The 19,431-nt window shown below is 61.8% G+C and overlaps 1 protein-coding gene across 1 annotated transcript; it reads right to left on the reverse strand.

Moving 5' to 3' along the window:
• Positions 1–4,417: 4,417 nt before the first annotated feature.
• ZNF469 (zinc finger protein 469) lies at positions 4,418–16,120 on the reverse strand. Its single transcript, XM_045819111.1, has one exon. The coding sequence runs from the start codon at positions 16,118–16,120 to the stop codon at positions 4,418–4,420; it is 11,703 nt and encodes a 3,900-aa protein (XP_045675067.1).
• Positions 16,121–19,431: the final 3,311 nt, after the last annotated feature.

The raw sequence follows: 19,431 nt of genomic DNA on the forward strand, positions 1-19,431 counted from the left end.
CCCTCCCTCCTAGGCCCCAGACATGGATCTGTGGGTCTCTTGGCAAGGCAGGCCTAGGTGCAGTCTGTTCATGGCCAGCTAAACCCCAGCCCAGCCCTCAGGAGGCCCAGTCCTGTCTCCTTTCCTTCTGGGGGCTCTGGGGAGGAGGCCTATGGCCTTGAGGTACAGCCCACAAGGCCACATCAGCCAGTCAGTGGGGTAGACGGCGCCCTGTGGGAAAGGGGCCATGGCCTTGGGCATCCAGGCCCAGAGTGGGTGGGAAAGAGACATGGCCTCAAGGGGCTCAGCGAGGCTGCTTGGGGCCACCGTCCCCACAGCGGCAGGACCTCGGGCCCTGAGGGCAGGCTTCTGCAAGAACCATGCTGCCCATCCACTGGCCAGGCAGAGAAACGGGAGTCATGAGGCCTCAGGGCTGCGTTTTCAGAGCCCGCATGCAGTGTATTCACAGGTGACATGGGCAGGACACACAGATCTCCTCATGGAGCATCCTTCAGAGAACCCTGACCTTGGCCAACCCAGAGCGCCAAGGATTTCCCCTTCCATGGTGGCTGGCTGCTTCTCCGAGGCCAGCTCTGTCAGGTCCTTCCCACTGGATTCTTTCCACTGTGTGGACCTGGCCATCTGCGCGCTTTCTGGGGAGATTGGACTCTCTAAGGTGTTCGTGGACCTAGGAGTTGAGGGAAGCCCACTCTAAGCAACATTCTCCAGCCGGTTCTCCAGGTGGGTGTGCCCAGCAAAGCTCCCCCTTGCTGAGGTGTGGGGGGATGGACACTGGCCTGCCAGTCCACCACTGGCTGCTCTCCCTCTGCTGACCTGGCCACTCAAGTCCAGGATGCTTCTGCTCTCCCACTCTGTCAGCCTGTCCCCTCCACCTGAACCGCCTCACCTCACTTGGTCCCAGGCACCATCTTATCTCCTGCTTGTCCGTGGGCTGGTGGGGCGAAGAAGTCCTTGGGGCCAGGCTTTGGGACCTATTATGGTGCAGCCATTTATGTGCCTGAATAGTGCAGCCATTTACGTGATCTTCTGCTGGCTGTTGGAGGGACCCTGGGGTTTCTTAGCTGGTGAGCCATGGAAGAAGCAAGTCTGACTGAGGGTGCACAGAGGTGAGTGAGGGGCTGCACCCCATTTTCTCGGCTGCAGGGTGGCTGGCCACTTCCTTGGGTTCCCAGGGAGCACAGGCCCTGCTCTTGCCTAAACCTTCTCCCATTTTGTCCAGCCCACTCCACGGCTCAGACAGGCCCTTTGGGATGCTTGTCTGGGGACCTCTCAGGGACCAGGCCCCCTGGATGTACCCACAGGCACTCAAGTCTCTGTGTCTGGGCAAGTCCCGTGTTTGCCTGTGTACAGGACTGCGTGCCATGTTGGCGTGTGTAAGGCTGTGGAGGAGTGCACGTGAATGTACGGTAAGCAGGGTTTCTGAGCCTGTTGGTGAGGCAGAAGGGGTGGGGAGTGGGGGAGGGTGGAGTGGCATGTGTCTGTCATGTTTGCGTGTGAAAGCCGTGGGTGACTCCAGGCCTGGAGTGTAGCCACGGGGCTCAGGTTCCCAGCCTAGCTGGGTGAATGCTGCCACCTGCTGGCCAGCCAGGCATGTCCATGTTGGGGGGCTCGGGGAGCAGGACGGGCTATGGCCACAGGAGTGGGCTGACTTGCTCACGCCAGTCCTAGGGCAGACTGCAGCCATGGTGGGTCCCCAGATGTTGTGAGCGCCAGCACCCCAGGGGCATGTGACATCACAGAGTGGTGGTCCGCCCCAGGGCATCTCACCACAACCTGGGCCACAGCCTGGAACATCTACCTTGTTCCTAAGTGATGTGGAAGCTGCTGGCCCCAGGCCCTGTGAGGTATGGAAGGCTAAACAGGGCCACCCAGGAATGGGAGCACCCAGTCTTGCGGGCCTGCTGGGCTCCATGGGTCTCCATGCCAAGTCCCCAGACAGCCTTTCTCAAACGTGGCTCAAACTCACCCACCCCCTCTCTCTTTTGCATGGTACTCAGGGCCCTTCCCATACCTGATGGATCTCCAACTCTGCCTGGGGCCCTGCTCTGGAGACCCCCACCCTAGCCAGAGCAAAGGCCCCATCCCTGACAGAATTTGCTGGAAGGCCTCTAAAGGTGCGAGCTGCATCCGGTTCACTCCCGGTGCAGAAGAGGTGTGTAAATGGGAAATGGATGGCCAGCCCCCCGTGCCCCCGAGTCCCTCATGGCTGCCTGCCTGGGGCTGGGAGCACGCCAGCAGGAAGGGTTAGGACTGAGGGAGAGGACTGGGAAGGGCGTTCCTGATGGAGGGAACTGCACGGGACGGGTCTGGCAGGGTGAAGGTGAGCTGGGCAGGCAGGGGGTGTAGGTGGGGCAGGGGCCCTGTGGGCTTGGCCAGCAGTGATGAGACACCAGATACAGTTGCACACATGGGATCCCTTTCCCCGTGGAAAGAGCTTGGCCAGGCTCTCCTTCCCTCCCTCGCACGTGGTGTCAGGGGCCTGCTCTGAGCAGCTGCCTTCAGGTTCGGGCCCAAATAACCGCCGGGGGTAGGACCAGACGGGTGCCTGCCTCTGGACAGCCTCACCTGCCCTCCAGAAGCTTATCCCGGGCACTGGAGTCTTTGAAGGGACCTTCAGGACATGGTGAACTTGGGGTTCAGAGCCTGTAGTGGGGGAGGGTCTCCTGGTTTCACCCCTCATACCGCCTCTGCTGCCTTCCTGTGTCCCCTACACTGAGCTGCATGAATGATTCCCCATCTCTCCCACTCTGCTCCCCACGAACCCCAGACCAGCGCTGTAAAGATCTCGAAACAAAGTGTGGCTGCCCTGTGGCATCATCTGCACCCCGTTAATCCTGGAGGGGGTGGAGGGACCACTTTGCTGCTGGGGGTGCTTCACAGGGCCAGATAGCTCTGGTGACGGGACAAAAGTGGCACCCGAAGCCGACACTTTATGCGCCAGGCTCCGGGCCCTGGCGGGCAGGCAGGGCAGGGCTGGTTGGAGGACAGAGGCCACACGGCAGAGGCATTCTGTGAAAATAGTGGGAATATATTTGACAGGATGCGTTTGCTGTGATGTGTCCAGTACAGCCTCAGAGTCCCCCTGTGTTTTACTTGTCAGCACTGGAGAGGCATTCTGAGTGGCGTACAACACCGTCCGGAAAGGAGATCTGGGCCTGATTTGTGTCTTTCAAAATACCAAAATAAAAGCTTTTGACATGCACATTGCACCCGAAGTAAAAATGAAAAAAAAAGAAGGAAACAAACCATGAACCTCAGACACCTAAGAACAGAAGGGAGCCTCTCCCACACGCCTACCCTCTTCAAAGACACGATTCTGTGAAAAAGGACACGCGTACCAACTCCCGGGTCACGTCAGTGCATGAGATGCCAGCAGCGCCACACCCGGCCCTGAGTGTCCCAGCCAGTTGCTCTGACTGCAACCCTGGGGCTGGAACCTGCTGGCGGGGGAGCCAGTGAAAGACTTCTCGGGGTGGCTGGGACCTGTGGGCCTTCTGTGCAGCCCCCATCGTGTCTCCGCACCCTGCTCCTCTCCCGTCTCCCAGGTAAAATGAATCAAGGAAGCCTGTATTCACATTACAACATGAAAATAGCACCAGAAACTTCAGAGCTAAATTGCTGATACTTGCAGCCAAGAGCTCCGTGTAGGAGGAAGGCTCTCGAGAGGCAACCACAGAGGCCGGGGAGGGAGTGTGTGTGTGTGTGGGGACTTCGGGATGGGGAGGAAGGACTGGTGGGAGCCGGCTGGTCAGTTTTCTCCCTGTCCAAATGGGAACCCGGTTCTCAGGGGTCAAGGCGCACTGGAGACCAGCGCTTCTGTCAGAGGCATGGATAGTGGCTGTCATGACCATATGGTCAGAGATGGCCTGTTGTGCTCTGGGGGCAAGGCAGCTCACAGACCGCCCTTCTAGCTGGAGAGCCTTGCACTCCCCATTTGGTTTGGAAGGCCACTTTGGAATTGCAGCAACAGCAGCAACAAGACTAAGAGGGGCTTGCTGCGGTACGACCGCGGCTGCCTCAACTTAGTTCCCTGCTAGATGACACGGGGTTGAGCCCTGTTAAAACCTTCAAAGGAGGGGGCACATAGGGTACAAGGTGTGAGCTGCCCTTACTTCAAGTTCTTGGTACTGGAAAAACAGCTGTGTGGTCTCAAAGAGCCCGCAGCTGACCTGTCCCTTATCCTCACTTTCCAGGTGGAAAGGGGTTGCTGTCTGTCAGCCCCAGGCCTGCTTGAAGCATCAGAGTCTCAGCTCTGACACCAGAGTCTGAGCATTTGCATGGTAAGTCAGGTGGATGACGACGGGGCCATCAATCTGGCTCTGTCGGAGGACTAATGCTTGCCAGTGTAGATGGGAGTCCCTCACTCACTGGGTTCGTCCCCCAGCCCTTCTCCCATGGGCTCTCTCACTCCTGTAAATTACTCAGAAGGGTCCTTTTTTAAAGGGATCTTGAAGCTGGTTAGTCTCTGTCCAAAGAGCTGGCTGAGGAGGTCGTTCTGGGATTCAGCTGTCCAGCACGCTCGGGAGTTGGCACGTTCAGCACCGTGGACAGGTCTTCCCCTCTTGGGGGTCCTGTGCAGGGGTCTCACCTGGGAGAAGGCCTTGCCCGACCCATCCTTGCTGCGTCTGAAGTCCCGGTGTGTGTGGCTGGGCTCTGCTTTCTGCTGCTCTGAGGGCTGGGACACCGTAGAGCTGCTCTGGCTACTGGGCCTGGGCTTGGCAGGGAGCACACGGCTGGGAGTAGCCTGTTTTCGGGGAGCCCGGGGGGGTTTGTCAGGGACTAAAAGGGCTCTCCCCAAGCTCCCCATACCGTCACTCCTGCTTGGTCCCAGAGTCCGGCCCTTTCTCTTCTTCTCCTTGCCCTCCCTGTCCTCGCTGGGGACCAGGATCCCTTGGGGCCCCTGGTCACCAGCTTCCCTTGGTGCCTTGGGGTAGCCCTTGGCCAGGGCTCGAGTTGGGGGCTTGTCCATGGCAGAACTCTGGCTGGGGCAGTTGGGCTTGGCTGGGGTGGTGGCCGTCTCACTCTGGAGTTGCCCACTGGCTGGCTGAGGCCGGCTGCCACCTGCTGTCTTGCTGCCGTGCTGTGGGCCTCCATCGCCCTGGGAACTGGGACCTGGCTTGACTTTGAGGGCGCTGGGCTTCTGCCTGTCCTCAGTGCCACGGGCTGGCTCCCCAGGTGTTGGGCTGGCCATGGCTTTCTTCGGTTTCACTGGGAACTTGGGTGCTTTGCTAGGGACAGCCAGAGCTGGCCTGTCCTTTGACGAACTCCGACAGCTCCCGTGCTTGGTGGCAGCACCCTTGTGGGAGCGGACTCCTTTGACCTCCTCTACACCCTCAGGTGTCATGTGGCATGTGGACACCTGCCTGTCCCTCCAGAGCAGGGAGGTGGCTTCTGGGCACTGGTCAGGGTCACATTTGCCGGGGACACTCGGGGTCCTGCCTTTCCCTGAGAATGGGCCAACAGCCCTCTGTTCCTCTATGGCTTGGCCTCTGGCCCCTGGCCGGGGCAGGGACCCCTCCAAAGGGAGAGCCTGCTGGAGAAGAGGCCTAGGACTGCCTGGGGAAGCCTCATCTGTGGGGCTGTCCAGGGCTTGGTCTGGCTTGTGGCCATGTTTGCCATCAGCTGAGGCTGCTGGGAAAGGAGACAGAGATGGGAGGAGCTCCTGGGGGTCAGAGGGCAGATTGTCACTCCTGGCCAGGTGTTCCACAGGATCCGTGGACCTCTCCGGGGTTCCAGGCTGCTCCTTGGTGCTGTTGGGAGCCGCCTCCGAGCAGAGCTGGAGCAGGGCTGGGAGGGACGCCTTGTTCAGGGTGGGGCTGCTGCCCAGAGACAGAGGCCTGTCCACGACGGGCCCAGGGGTGCTGCTGGGCGTGGCCACTCTTCGCTGTTTGCTAGGCAGTGAGCCCCCCTGGGTCTTCTGCCCAGGGGCACCTGGCCTCCGCACCCTGCGGAAAGTGAAGGGCTGCTGCCCCCTCCTCAGGTGTTTGTCCATGTGTCGGTCAAACTGCTCCTTCTTGGCAAACGTATAGTTGCAGGAGCTGCAGATGAAGGACCTCTTGCTGATGTGCGTGACGTTGGCACAGAGCTCACAGGCGTACAGTGGGGTGTGCTGCAGCTCCAGCTCCTCCCTCACACCATGCTCCCTGGCCAGGTGCACACGCAGCTCACTGGGCTCAGGATAGACCCTTGGGCACTGGGGGCACAGGAAGACGCGCTGTGGGCTATGCACCGCCAGGTGGCGCTGCAGCTTGAAAGGCTTGGGGAACCGCTTGCCGCAGTGGTGGCAGTCTCTGGAGGGGTCCTTGCAGTCCTGGTGCATTGGGATGGTGTGGAGTAGGGGCTCTCGGTTGGAGCGGGGTTCAGGGGATGGGCTAGGGCACATCTTGGTAGAGCCAGGGAGAGTGGCAGACCTGCTGGGTAGAGTGGGATTTGTGCAGGCTGGCGGGTTGTTGTTGGCTAAATGGCTTTCTGGCATTAAAGTGCCATCCTGGTTTGAGTTGTTGGTACGAAACTTGGGTTTTGCCCTCCCCTTCTCTGTGGGGCCCCCATCTGCCTGGCCAACTGAGCACTTGCCCCTGTGGGGTTTGGATGCCTGCCCCATTATGCTGCTCAGGAAGCGTGTGACAGTGCTGTCCTCCTCCCAGCATCCAGGTGGGTCCCCCAGGGACCTCCGTGCTGGCCCCTTTCGGGCAAACTGTAGGGCATGTTCCCGCAGATGCTCGTTGTACATCCAGACGTCGGCCACCTCCCTCAGACACATGCCGCAGGCCCACAGCCCCGCCCGGCCCTGCATGTGCTTCTCCTGCAGGTGTTCCCGCAGCAGCTCCCGAGAGCCGAACCTGCGCTCCACACACATGTAGCAGGTGGGGGGTGGGGAGGGGCTGTGGGCCAGCTTGTGCAGGTCCAGCTCACCCAGGCCGTGAAAACGCTGGAAGCACACCCTGCACTTGTAGGGCGCCCTCCTGGCCTTGGCATTCTGGTCTCTGCCTGGGGCCCTTCTGGCCCCTGCCACCTCCTCTGTTCTTTTGCTCTGTGGCCCCTGGGCATTTGCTGTGGCCTTGAAGTCTAAGAAGCTCACACTGGGGAGAACCATAGGGTCTTCGCAGGTTCCCAGAAAGCACAGATCTTGCATCTCAAGTTTGGTGCTGAGTCTCTCAACCTCCACGGCATTGCCCGGGAGCCCGTGGTCGTAGTGTTCTCGCTCCAGGTTGGGGGGCTCAGGGCTCATGTCTCCGAGAGAAGAGGCAGTCTCCTCGGCGGAGGCCCGCAGCTCCAGGTCTCGCCAAGCTGCGGGGACCATGTGCAGCTCGGGAATATTCTCCAACGGGTGGTCCTCGGCACTGCAGGAGGGTTCCTGCTCAGCACAGTCTGCTTCTGGGTCAGGCTCAAGGGACCACAGGCTGGGTCCAGGGGCCCAGGGGTCAATGCCAGGCACCTTGCTGCTGAGGAAGCCATCCAGGAGGAAGGACTCAGGCAGGCCTGTGGCCTCGTCACTCCACGGGTCCTCGAGGGCCAAGCAGAGGGAACCTGAGTCACTGAGATCCGTAGGCACGTGGGCAGAGGGCAGAGCAGCGCTGCTTTGGAACTCCCCTCTGGGTTCCGGCAATGGTGGAGGCTTTGGCTTTTTGCAGCGCTTCCCGTAGACTCGGGGGTTCTTCTTCCGAGTGAAGCGGTTGCCAAGAGGGAAGAGCTGGGAAAAGGAGGCTTCGTCATCAAACAAGCTCAAAGGGTCCCCAAGACCTGGGCTAGGGGCTTCAGGAGTGATGTCTTCAGGCTCCTGGACCCTGTTTTCTGGGTTGTGCTGGGGGCCCTGGAGGCAGCTGCTGATGGTGCCTCCTGCTTCAGAACCACTAGTCTCTGGAGGGCTTGGCAGTCCCCTGGGGGGCCTGTGCCCTTCCCAGTCAGCCTGCCCTGACCTGCAGTCAGCCACCCTGCTGTCCCCTGCAGGTGCACTCCCAGCTGCCCTTGACAGATCTCTGCAGACACCCCAAATCCTGGTCTCTCTGGGCCCCCAGCCCCCCCTTGTCAAGGCTGCCTTCTGACCCTCTGGCCCTTTCCCAGGAGTCACCCCCTCCTTCCTTCCTGGAGGGGTCACCCAATTCCCAGGTGACTTCTGCGTGGGTGTCTCCTGCAGCTCTGTGGCCATGGGGAGAGGCGACTGCGTGACCTCGGTCTCCTGCTCTGCCTCCTGTGAGAGGCTGCAGCTCAGAGCGGGTGGGTAACTGACAATCGTGGGTGATGGATTCCAGCGGCTTCTATCTGAAATCACATCAGGAGAGGCTTGAGGACCGCTCTCCTCCTCGAACTTTCTTGCTCTTGGCTTTCTCGTCTTATTTGATTTCCTCTCTGACTCACTGGGGACATTCATGGACTGTCTGCGCTGCCTCTGGCCTCCTCCTCTCTCTGCCTGTTTGGGGCAGGGCGCATCCTTCGGCAGCAGGTCCCACTCCCTGGGCTCTGCAGGCCTCGAGCCCACTCCTCGCCTGACTGCACCCAGGGCGGGTGGTTCCTGGCTGGGGGCACGGCCTGGTGTTCTCAGAATGCCAAGCCCCTGCTTGAGCCCCTTGGACATCTCGGGGCCTGGGACATCCTCAGGAGCCCCGGAGCCCTGGACCGGGGGTGACTCGGTAGTGTGGCTGGGGCTGCTCAGCCTGTGCCTTGGTTTCTCCTTCCCAAGAGCCCTGCGGCTTTTCTTCCCAGGTGGGCGGCTCATCTGGGCTGCAGGCTCCCCAGGTGGAGGAGCAGGTGGGGCTGGAGGGCTTGGCTGGGAGGTGGCTCCCCCGTGCAGCTTGTGCTTCCTGGCTTTATGGCGACTTAGGCCTGGCCTGGACCGGAAGGTGGCTGAGCAGACCTCACAGGTCACAGGCTGCCGGCTGGGGCCTTGGTCCTTCCAGAGGTTGTCCTCCGTAGACATGGGTCTCTTTTTGAAGCCACAAGGCTTCTGTTTGTGGTCCTGGGAACATGGAAGGTCCCCCTGGGGCATCTGGTGGGAGACACTGCTGAGGCTCTGGGGGGAGCTGGGTCTGAACTTGCTGGCTGTATTGCTCAGAGAGGTGGCTCTGTCCTGGAGGAGCTCTTCATAAGGGCAGGTGACGCTTGGACCTCTGGTGCCAGCTCCTGAGGCCTTTGTAATGCCAGGGCGCCCAGCCCCAGGTGTCCTAAGGTCCTCTTGGCCCTGGGGACTGGCCGCCACCCCACCTTCCAGGCAGGCATGGGGCTCTGGCCCAGCTGTCCTCTGGGTGGGAGGGTCAGTGGGCACAATAGCGGTGCTCTGGCCATCTCTGTTTCCTGGGTGTTCTGAGGAGGGACCCTCGGGTGTCCTGTCTGGGCTGGTGTTGGGCGTGACGCCCCTGCAGTGGGGATCTGGCCACTCAGTCCTGGGGCCTCTGACTGCCTCCGTGCCATCTATGGTGGGAATGCCAGGTAGGGAAGCAGCCTTGATGGTCACTCTTGTGGACATGGCCCTCGCTGGGGGAGGAGTGGCATCACAGGCAGGAGATCCCCTCAGACTCTGTTTTCTGGAACCCCCCAGTGGTCTTGACTTGCGGCCTTCAGGGTGGTCCCCCACATGGGTGGGAGTGAAAACATTGCTGAAGCCTGGCTGGCCCAGGGGAGGGTCTTCCGGGGAGCTTTGTTCCCCTAGGGGAGAGCAGCAAGCCTGGCTTTTCTTGAGGTCACAGGGGCTTGTCCTCAAAGGTGAGGGGGTTGCCAGAGACCCCTCGGCCCTAGAATCTGTGGGATCTGGGGTATTCTCAGCCCTTTCCAGAGCTGTGCAGCCAGAGGAATAGGCTGGCAGGTGCTTTGTGCTGGCAGGATCCCTGCAGGATGGAGACGCTGGGAGCAGCCCCCTCAGCTTGCCCAAAGGCACCGTGGGAGGGTCCTCCTGGAGCACGAGCTCAAGGTTGCAAGGAGCAGGGATGGCTGCGGGAGTGGGCAAGGGGGCACAGCCAGCCAGGCCCCTCGTGGGGAGCTCAGGGCTCTCCTCAGGGAGTAGCAGGTGCTTCTTAGGGCTTGGACCTGCCACCTCCTGAATCCAGTCCTCAGGCCCATTCTGGGCATATGTTGCTGCCAAGGACGGGACCAAACATTCCGATTCCGAGGAGGTGGGGCTGAGTGTGGACTGGGCTTCATCCTGAAGGCCCAAGTTTGTCCTGATTCCCCGAACTGCCCCCCGCAGCTGGTCTGCAGCCCCGGCCAGGATGTCCTGTGTGGCTTCAGGATCGACATTGACTGCGGCTAGGTCATCTACTTCCCCTGGGCTCCCCCAGTTATCTGGTTGAAGTTGGCTGGCTTTGTTTTGGCCTTTGAGCTTCTCAGCCTGGTTGAGTGAGCCCAGGTGGTCATCTCTCTCTGGCCCCAGCTGACATCTGGCCATTGCAGGGATGGTTGTTATCTGCACACCCCACTCCGAGCCCTTGGCAGGGCCCTGGGCCATGTCCCCACATTCCACTCTGTCCCCTTCCACATTTAAGGGGTTGCTCTGCTGAGGGCTCTGGGCATCGGCAAGTGGGGACCCCTGCAAGCCCTGGGCAGCATCTTCGCTCTCAGCTGCTCTGGCCACCAGGAGCTGGAGCTGACGTATTGGGCTTCCAGAGGGATCCTGGGGCCTCCTGCTGGGACTGGTGTTGGGCAAGCAAGCAGGACTTGCAGAGGCTCCTGCTGGTACAAACTCCTCGTTACCCTCAGAGCCAGGCCCCCCTGCTACAGGGTTGAGGGGATCTGCTCCTTTTGGCCCATCTGTGCCGCTTACAGAATGTCCCTTGAGGACCTCACTGTGACTGGAACCAGAAGGTGGAGTAGCACCAAGATGCAGAACTCCAGCACCCCGAAATGCCAAGTCAGGCGCCGGACGGGCAGCAGGGCTGTTGAGTGCTTCCAGCTCGGCAGCATCTTGGCAGGGCCCCTGTGCCCTGCAGGGTCCCGGGGACAGCCCTGTCCGAGTGCAGGGAAGAAGCAGCAGGATATCTTCGTTGTGATGGAGTCTAGTGGCCCTGTTATTTTTAGGAAGTAAAGGCTCACGGTTTGGACTACACTTTGCTAAATGTCCCCTGTCTGACAGGGACCTGAGTGGCTCTCCAGGGTCCGGGAGACAGGTTTCTGGGCAGACCCCGCGGCCCTCTTCAGCCTTGGGGAGCCCCATCCTGGAGACTCTGGTGTCCTGCACTGGCTGGAAACTGAGGCTAGCCCCAGTGGGGCTGAAAGGAACCCCAGAAACCTGGTCTTTGTGGGTACCAGGGGGAGTGGCTGCTTTTCTGGGGTGAAATGAGGGCCACTCCTCCTGCGGGCTCTCCAGGGTCCCCTCCATGGTGGCCATGGCTGATTCTGCTCCTTTCTGGTGTGGGCTCAGTTCCCCAAGACCAGTGGGGTCAGCTGCGGAGAGCGAGTCCTTTTTAGGAGCAGCAGCTTGGTGTGGGGGCAGGGGGGCGCTGGTGCCCGAGGGAACTCTGCCTGTGTTCTGAGCTCTGTGCAGCTCCCCAGGGACCCCGTGCTCGCCTTTACTTTCTAGCTGACTTTCTAATTCAGTGACCAATCTTTTGATCTCCAATTCATCTTCAGACAAGTTGCCCATAAAAGCCATGCTACATTCGTTAACCTTGCAAGGCAAAGGGAGCGGGTTGGCAGCCACCGTCTGCTCGCGAGGACTCTTCTTGCTGAATGCCTTTTCCCCTGAGAGCGGAGGGAAAGGGCCCAGATGGCTGCATAGCACCGGAGAAACTTCCTCCAATAGGGACCAGTCCTTCTCAGGCAGAAATGAGGGGTACGGTGGGTCCAGCTGGGGTCTCCTCAGGGGAGGGTCAATGCATGTGGGTGGCGAGTGTGCACCCCCATTTCCAGACAGGCTGCTGTAGATAGGGGAGTCAAAGTCCCCCGCGGGCAACCCCGAGAGAAGGGGCGTGGACTCCGCAGTCAGTGGGGACTCGGCTTTGTCGGGGTCTGTGTTGACTGCGTACGGCGGGTTCCCGGGAGGTTTTGACTTGAGGGAACTGGCGCCCACACCATCCTGGCACAGGTGCATGCTGCTGGCTGGAGGAGTGTCCAGAGCTAAGGGCTTGGAGTACAAGTCTTCACCGAAACAGCCAGCCAGGTTTTTGGGTCCAAGGAGCAACTCGCTGTGGGGGCTGCTGTAGGGCTGCAGCCCCTTTTTGTCAGCTGGAACCATGGAGTCTCTGTGAAAAAGAGCTGAGTCACACTCAAGCTCAGGGCTCTTTAAAAACAGGACGCTGGCTGCGGGGTGGGCAGTGCTGGTGTTAGTGATGGGCACCAGCGATTCTCCCGGCAGGTAGGCCGGGGGGTCCTCTTCATCATGAGAGATGGTGGGTTCCGTGCACCCGCGCTCATTCAGCAGACTGCCTGCACCTGGTGCTGACGAGCTCCTGTGGGGCACCATGGTGTCCTCTCTGCCTGGCTGTGGCCGCTCTGGGGCTGGGGAACAGGGACTTCCTCCCACACAGGTGGATGGAGGAGAGCTGGAAACATCTCTGAGAAGCTTTGTGGTGACAGGTGGAAAATCCTGATGGAAGTCCAGCGGTGAATGGCTTTCCTCTGGGGTCTTGGCACTGGTGGGAATCTGCAGGAGACTCTCGGGGTCTCTCTCCTCAGGACCCTGTCCAGTCTTAGGGCGTTGCAGTGGGCCCTGGGCCGCGGGGTTCTCACCCGGGCCTGGGCGAGGCATGCCCGACTTCGTGGTTTCCTTCCTCACGACCTTCCTGGGTTTCTGCTGCTCTCGATCTTCTCTGGAACTCGGGGTCAAGTCTACCTCCTTTCTCTTCTCACCTCGGCGCCACTGCCGGCAGCCATGGAGGGGCTGGCCTCTGACGCGGGAGCCCCGTGGCTGCGAGTGGTCCTCCTCCTCAGACTCTGAGGCGTAGTCATATTCCCGGAGCCTGCCGTCCAGGGTGCTGGGTGCGGGACTGTCTGTCTCTGGGGAGAAGCACCTGCCCTGGCCACGCTGCGCCTGCAGCTTGTGCAGCTGATTCTTTTGTTGCACAATCTTGTGGATGAGCTCCTTGCTCCAGGTGCCGCCCTGTGCCTTCCTCCTCCTGGACTCTTTCCCCGGGGACAGTCGGAGGCGCTTGGAGCTCCTGGTCTCTGCTGGGAGGGCTCTACCACAGGGATCTGTGTGGCCCTTGGGGGCTTGTGTCCTGAGGTCCCGGGGGCAAGGTGGGGCTGGCTCAGCCCTGTTACGCCTTCTCCTGGGCCTCAGGCAGGTGGCTCTGGTGCCCCTGCCTGACCTCTTGGCAGTATTGGATGTATCCAGCTCTCCCTGGAAAAACTTAAACTGCTTCCCTCTCTTCTGCTGGCTGCCCAGGCTGGCCCCATCTGCTACTGTATTCACCAGGCTCAGGGACCGGGTTTTAGGCCTATTGCAAGCTGAGTGGCCTCCGTCCCCAGGGCGGGGAGCCTGGGGCTCCAAAGCTGGGAGCAGGAGCTGAGCTTTGTTCTCTGGTGTGGCCCCCACCCTTGTCTTCGGGGTGAGCCCAACACTGAGACCTCTGGAGCCTGAAGGTTCTTCGTCGGCAAAGACGTCAATGAAGCTGCTGTCAATCTCCGGGTTGTCTGACTGGTATTCCAGGCCGTTGAGCGTCTCAGTGATGAGGCTGTCCAGCTTGGCATCATCCTCCAGGTCCAGGTCCACAGCAGAGAGTGGGAAGGGGGCAGTGGTCAGGCCGGACAGGAAACTTGTCCTCAGGGGGTCGTCTTTGCCATCTACCCGGCCGTCTGCCCCTAGCAGGTAGGGGACTGTCTTGGTGTGGCTGAGCAGGCTTGGGTTCCCGCTGGCCGCTGCTTTGGGAGCAGCCAGCACAGAGGGGACAGTGGGGGCTGTGGGGAGCTCTGAGGGCTGCGGGTGGCTGTCCTTGGTCCTGGCCAGGAGCGCACTGCAGAACTGCCGGTGCTCCAGAAAGGTGGCTAGGCTGCTGTAGTTGCGGTCGCACTGCTTACAAGTGAGCAGCACGTCCAGCTGGTCCAGGCTGGCACTGCTGAGGGGGAAGTGGTGGGCGGAGTAGGGGGGTGGCTCCGGGGGGAAGCCCTCCAGGCCCCTGCTGCCCACCTCGGGGGCCACACTAGGGAATGGGGCCTCCTCCAGGCATTTGAAGGTGCCCTCGGCCCCCAGCCCCTCTGTGAGGAAAGGGAAGGTCTTGACTGGCTCTGGCTGGTAGTGGATGGGGAGGGTGTGTGAGGGCTCCGGGGACGGGAAGGGGCTGCTCTTCTCCTGGGAATGACTTGGGGTGTGGAAGAAGGCAGAAGGCCCTAGTGGGCCAGGGAGCTGGCTCTCCTCTGAGCTGGGGTTGGCTGGGCTGCTGGACAGTGGTGACAGCGACGAGCAGGTGCTGCTTCCGGCTGTATTGGTAGCAGGTGAGGGCAGTGGGGACTCACTGGGAGAGGCTGCCACCAGCCTCGGTTGGGGCAGGCCAGAGGTCCCTCGGGGGGAGACCTGGGGCTGGGCTACACCAAAGAATAGGGGCTGGGGCCCAGGGTCCTGCAGCCCGTTGTAGGTGAAGAGCCGTGGGGAGCCGCCGCCATGCTGGCCCGGGCTGTTTCTCAGAACTGCCAGCTTCTCCCCCAGCCCAGGTGTCTTGCTGGCAGCGACCAGGGCTACATGGCTTCCCCCCTGCCACTCAGGGGTGCCTGAGGGAAAAGGCAGCTGGCTCAGCATCTCCACTTCATGGGGTCTGGGTCCAGTGGCTGGGAGCATCTGGGGCCAGGGCAGCGGGGGGTTCTGGGGGAGGCCAAGCTGCTGGCCTGGGCTTGGCTGGCCTTCAAAGAAAGCACTCCTCGTAGCGGCCAGGGGGCCCGGGGGAGGTGCGGGGTAAGAGGCTGTGGTGGGATCCCACAGCTGGGGCAGTCTGGTGGGTGGGGGCCCAGGGGTGGCCAACTCTGTGTCCAGAGACCCAGGACTGGTGCCCACCCCACTGGCTCCCGGGCTTCCATATGCCTGCCCGGGAACGTGCCCCCGGGGCAGAGAGTTTGGGGGTCCCCTGGGGCTCCCCAGCCCATTGTGGGCTGAAGGTGGTCTCTCAGAGAGGGCTTTGGTCAAGCTCTTGTGCAAACTGTCTGGGAAAGTGGCCGTGCTCTCTGAGAAGGGGCTGGGGGCTGGGAGAGCAGCACCAGATGGGGGGAGAGCACGGCCGAGGTCACTGGGCGGGTCAAGGCCTCTGGGCTGGCTGGGGTAGCAGGGCGGGGGCGGAGGAGCAGGCTGGGTGGGCAGGGGGTAGGTCGAGCCTGTGCCCACAGCCTCCTCCTGCCACTCCCCCCGAGGCTGGTGGAAGGCAAACACCAGCGCCCTATCTGGGTATTCAGGCCTTGCCGTGTCCTTGGGGAAGGGCTTTGGGCTGGCCCCGTGCAGCGTGGGGAAGGGGAACTGGAAAGAGTCCACCCTGGGGCTGCCGCTTTCAGGAAAGGGCTCCGGCTTCGCAGGGAGGACCCGAAAACTAGCACCTGGTAAGTTGTTCTCGGCAGTGGGAAGCCAGGCATCGGCCCCACTGGCCTGGAGTTCTGAGTAGGAGGCCAGCCTGCAGGGGCTGGCACCACTGCTCTGGGGGGCCCTAAGGGGTGGGGGCCCCTGGGTGGCACTTGGTGAGGTATAACTGGTGGAGGTAAAGCTGGAGGGGGTCTCCTGGAAGCACCTTTGGAAGCTGAGCTCTTCTGGGGCAGGAGGGGCCTCTGCCTCTGGGGGCCCGGGGGCTTCATGCTGTGGCCCCTCCGGGGTCTCGTCCAGGGCAGGTCTGGCCCTTGAGCCTGAAATGCTCAGAGTGTAGAGCTGCTGGGGGCTGCCGTCCGCCCTGCCTGCATGCCGCGTGGGAGCCTGTGTGTGGCTCCTTTCTAGTGGGGTCCGGGGGCTGCCACCTTTTCTGGGGGGGCTGCTTAGAGGCTGGGGTCTCAGGAGGGGGGCCTTGGGCTCCACCTCCCTAGCCTGCCCAGGCTGGGTATCCGGGGGTTCCATGGCCTGCACCCCACTGCTCGCCTCCCGTGTGGCCTTGGCGGTCCTGCTGGCTGGGGTGCCGTCCTCGCAGGGGGGTTGTGTGGCTGTGCCACTGGCCATGCCGCTGGTTGTTTGGCAGGACTGTAGGCCTCCGGTCATGGTTGGGGCTGGTGCTCCGCGGGGCTGCTCCCCAGGCATGGCCCCTCTGTCCGGGCGCTAGGAGGATGTGGTGGTCCGAGGAGGTCTGTGGGGAGTGGGCCGGGGGGCTGTCCTCGCCCCTCGGGGGGCCCTGGAGAAGCCTGCTCTCATGGTCCTGGGTGGGGCCTGGAGGGAAAAGACGGAAGCAATGAGTAGGGAGCGATGGAGGCTCCCTGGCCTACATGGAAGCTGTGACGGGCTGGGAGTGGAAGCAGCTGGCACACAAGCCCTGACCTTCAGAGAGAGGAACTCAGCTCCGATGGCACTTCTCGAGGCAAGAGGAGAAAAAGCGTTCCTGCCAGACTGAGCATGGGGTTGAGGGGAAAGGGAGAGAAGGAGAAAGAAAGAGTGTGCTGTTTGGGGCCTGAGGGTCTCAGAAGACCCCGGGCCATCTCGAAGCAGCCCTGTTGGCTTTGGCCAGGCTGTGAGTGAAAGGCCCCGGGCGTGCAGAGGCCCCGTGGTGGGGACAATGAGCACCTGCTGGCTGTCTGCGTGGCCGGAGCTACAGCCCAGATGGGGTCAGGGGGCAGCCCAGGTAGGACAGAGGAGGGACCTCGTATCAGAAGCTGAGCTGGGAAATAAGGGATGAGACTGTGCATGCCTGAGTCTGGCCTGAGGCTCACACTGGGTCCTGTGACGGTCTTGCAGCTGGTGGGCACAGGACAGCCTCAAGCCGCTCGCTCTGGGGACCCACTGGCCACTCCCCAGGGTAGGGTCTGTGTCTGACTCTCTAGGTAGCACCAGGCACTGCTGGGGCTCCCTCGCTGTGTTTGGAGACCTGCCCAGGGATCATACCCACTGAGGAAAGGTGTTCTTCCTGACTTGGGGTACAGACATCTCTGTCTCTCCTGAGTGGGGATGGTTCCAGCACTGGCCAGCAGAGGTTGACACCCTGTCCCCCTGACCCCCCGTCAGCCCCGTGGACCCTCCCCTATCCCAGCAGCCTGGGTGCCCCTCCCCTCCTAAGCAGAGGTCTCACCCCTTCCTCTGGGCCCCACTGCCTGGGGCCAGCCCTCCCCTCCTCTTCCCATCTCCATACTGGGAGACCTTGGGGCAAGGTCTCGTGGGTGAAGGTTGTTGAATGAATGGCTGATAGCAGTAACAGCAGCGTGAGCGCCTCCTGAGCATTTGGCTGAGGGCCAGGGGCTGAGCACTTTCCATCAATCACTTCTGTTCTCATGGTGGCTCTGGAGGCCAGAACTGTTAGAGCTCTGGGGAGGTGAGTAACTTGCCCATGGCCTCAAAGCTGGTGGAGGGCACTGGGGTCCCCAGGACAGACCTTCTCCAGCCAAACCACACATGGCCTGGGCACCTGACCCCTCAGGAAGCCCCCTGCAACAGCGAGGGCAGGGCCTGTGAGGCGCCAGCCCCCCGCTGCACCGGCCTGCTGTTGGGCCCGAGACTGCTCCCTCAGTCTCCCTGAGCCTGGGAAGTGGGGGTCCCAGGAGGCCCCCGATGGGGCTGTTGTGAGGTGACAAGAGTCGCCGTGTCCACACTGTGATGTGATAGGTCCCCTGTGGATCATCTGCGGTTTCTGTGGTTTTCCGACTATTCCTGCTTCTGGCCGAGCCTGGGGCCCCCAAGCCAGGGGGCCTGCCTCGTCCCCACAGCCTGGTGTGTGGCGTGCAGTGGGCACTCCAGATTGAGGAAAGGCCAGTTTCCATGCCCTTGAAAGAGGGTCGGTAGCAGTGCCACCCTCACGAGGTCATCCTAAAGGTCAACATTCCTGTGATCAGGCACGGTGCCTGACACGCAGGGGCACTACCTCCCTGTGACCCCTTCAGGCTCAGTGCCCCTGCCCCGTACCTGGGGTCCTGGCCTTGTTTCTCCAGGGGCACTGCTGGAGGCCTCGAGGCTGCAGCCGTACCTCAAGTGGGGCCACCTGGGCCACCCTGAGTGGGCTTAGGGGCAGAAGCCTCTGACCCCATGGCCTCACCTGCTCTCAGAGCCACCTGTAGCTTCTCAGTAGCCCAACGCTCTGCCTAGGAAGCTCCCCATCGGGGTTCAAGGCAGTAGACCACATTCCTAAGATTCTGTTTGTCCCTGAGGAAGGGCTGTTCCAGCTCGCCCCACTGCTGGCAGGCAGGGCCACAAGGCTCCATTCAGCCACCAGCTGGGAGCAGCAGGGACTCAGGCTCCTTCTGAGCAGAGACTGCCAGAGCAGAGGCCCAGAAGCCCGCCTTGCTGCCTTTTGAGGACTGAGGTCACAAGCAGTGGCCAGGGGGTGGGCTGACTGCCTGGCTGCTGGCGGGGCGCTCACTGTCCATCTCTGGGCTCCCTCCCCCATCAGCCAAGGGGAGCCCCAGTTATCTCAAAGGGCCCATTTGGTTCCAGCAGCCAGAACTGGCTTCTCTTGGCGGGAAGGCCAGTCACTGGGACCGGCCCCTTGCTCACGCATTTGCATTCACAAGAGTACTTCCGGACATCCGCCTGGTGCCCAGCGTTCACGGGCTGAGATAGACTGCAGCTCTGGAGCCTTGACCCTGGCTCAGAGCTCCTATAGGGCCACAGAGGCTGGGCATGGGCGGGGGGTGGCAGGGAATGGCAATTATTGAGTACCTACTGCATGCTAGGTGGAACTGAACTTAGGGCCTGGAAGGCCGAGGAGGGGGCTTCTGCATGGCTGGCACCAGCAGAGGCTTTCTAGAGGAGGTGGCCTCCGTTCTGGCCACCTGGACGGAGAGGGCATGCCAGGGAGAGAACTGTGAGCACACACTGGTGCAGGGCTGCTTGGAAAAACTAGGAGAAAGAGTTCTGTGCCCCAGGAAGGAACTATGGGGAGCTGGGCCAGTTCCTGAAGGATAGTGAGGCCCTCGCAGGGTGGGCGAGTGGGGCCCCAAGTGAGCCAGCATCCAGGTTGCAGCCAGCAGGTTGGGCAAGGTGGCCTGCCTTTGCATGCACACTGACCCAGGCCAGGGAGTCTCCTGGGGGGCCCCTTTGTCACTGGCTCCAGGGACACCCCACAGGGAATGCCCTTTACCCAGCTGCAGGGTGGTGATCCAGCAGAAGTCGGGACAAGAGCCGGCCCTGAACCAGCTGGTGGTTGGTGTCTGGCCCTCCCTAGGAGTAGGAGGGGGTCTGGCCTGAAGGCCCTCCCGTCTGAACTTCTCAGGCAGCTTAAGGAGGCAGGACCCAGGCCGACCTGCAGATCAGGCCCAGGGCTCCAACTGCAACAGGGAGTACAGTCTGTGGGGTCAGGCACGTGGAGGTGCCGAGGGCCTCTGGCCTGGCAGAGGCTTCAGCTGTCCCTGAACAGGCTGCTACTGGGACATGACAGAGGGCCAGAAGCCCCGGGGCCCGGGCCTCCCCAC

Source organism: Phyllostomus hastatus, unplaced genomic scaffold, assembly GCF_019186645.2.
Source record: "Phyllostomus hastatus isolate PE091 unplaced genomic scaffold, TTU_PhHast_1.1 phas_scaffold_345, whole genome shotgun sequence".
Classification (NCBI taxonomy): Eukaryota; Metazoa; Chordata; class Mammalia; order Chiroptera; family Phyllostomidae; genus Phyllostomus; species Phyllostomus hastatus.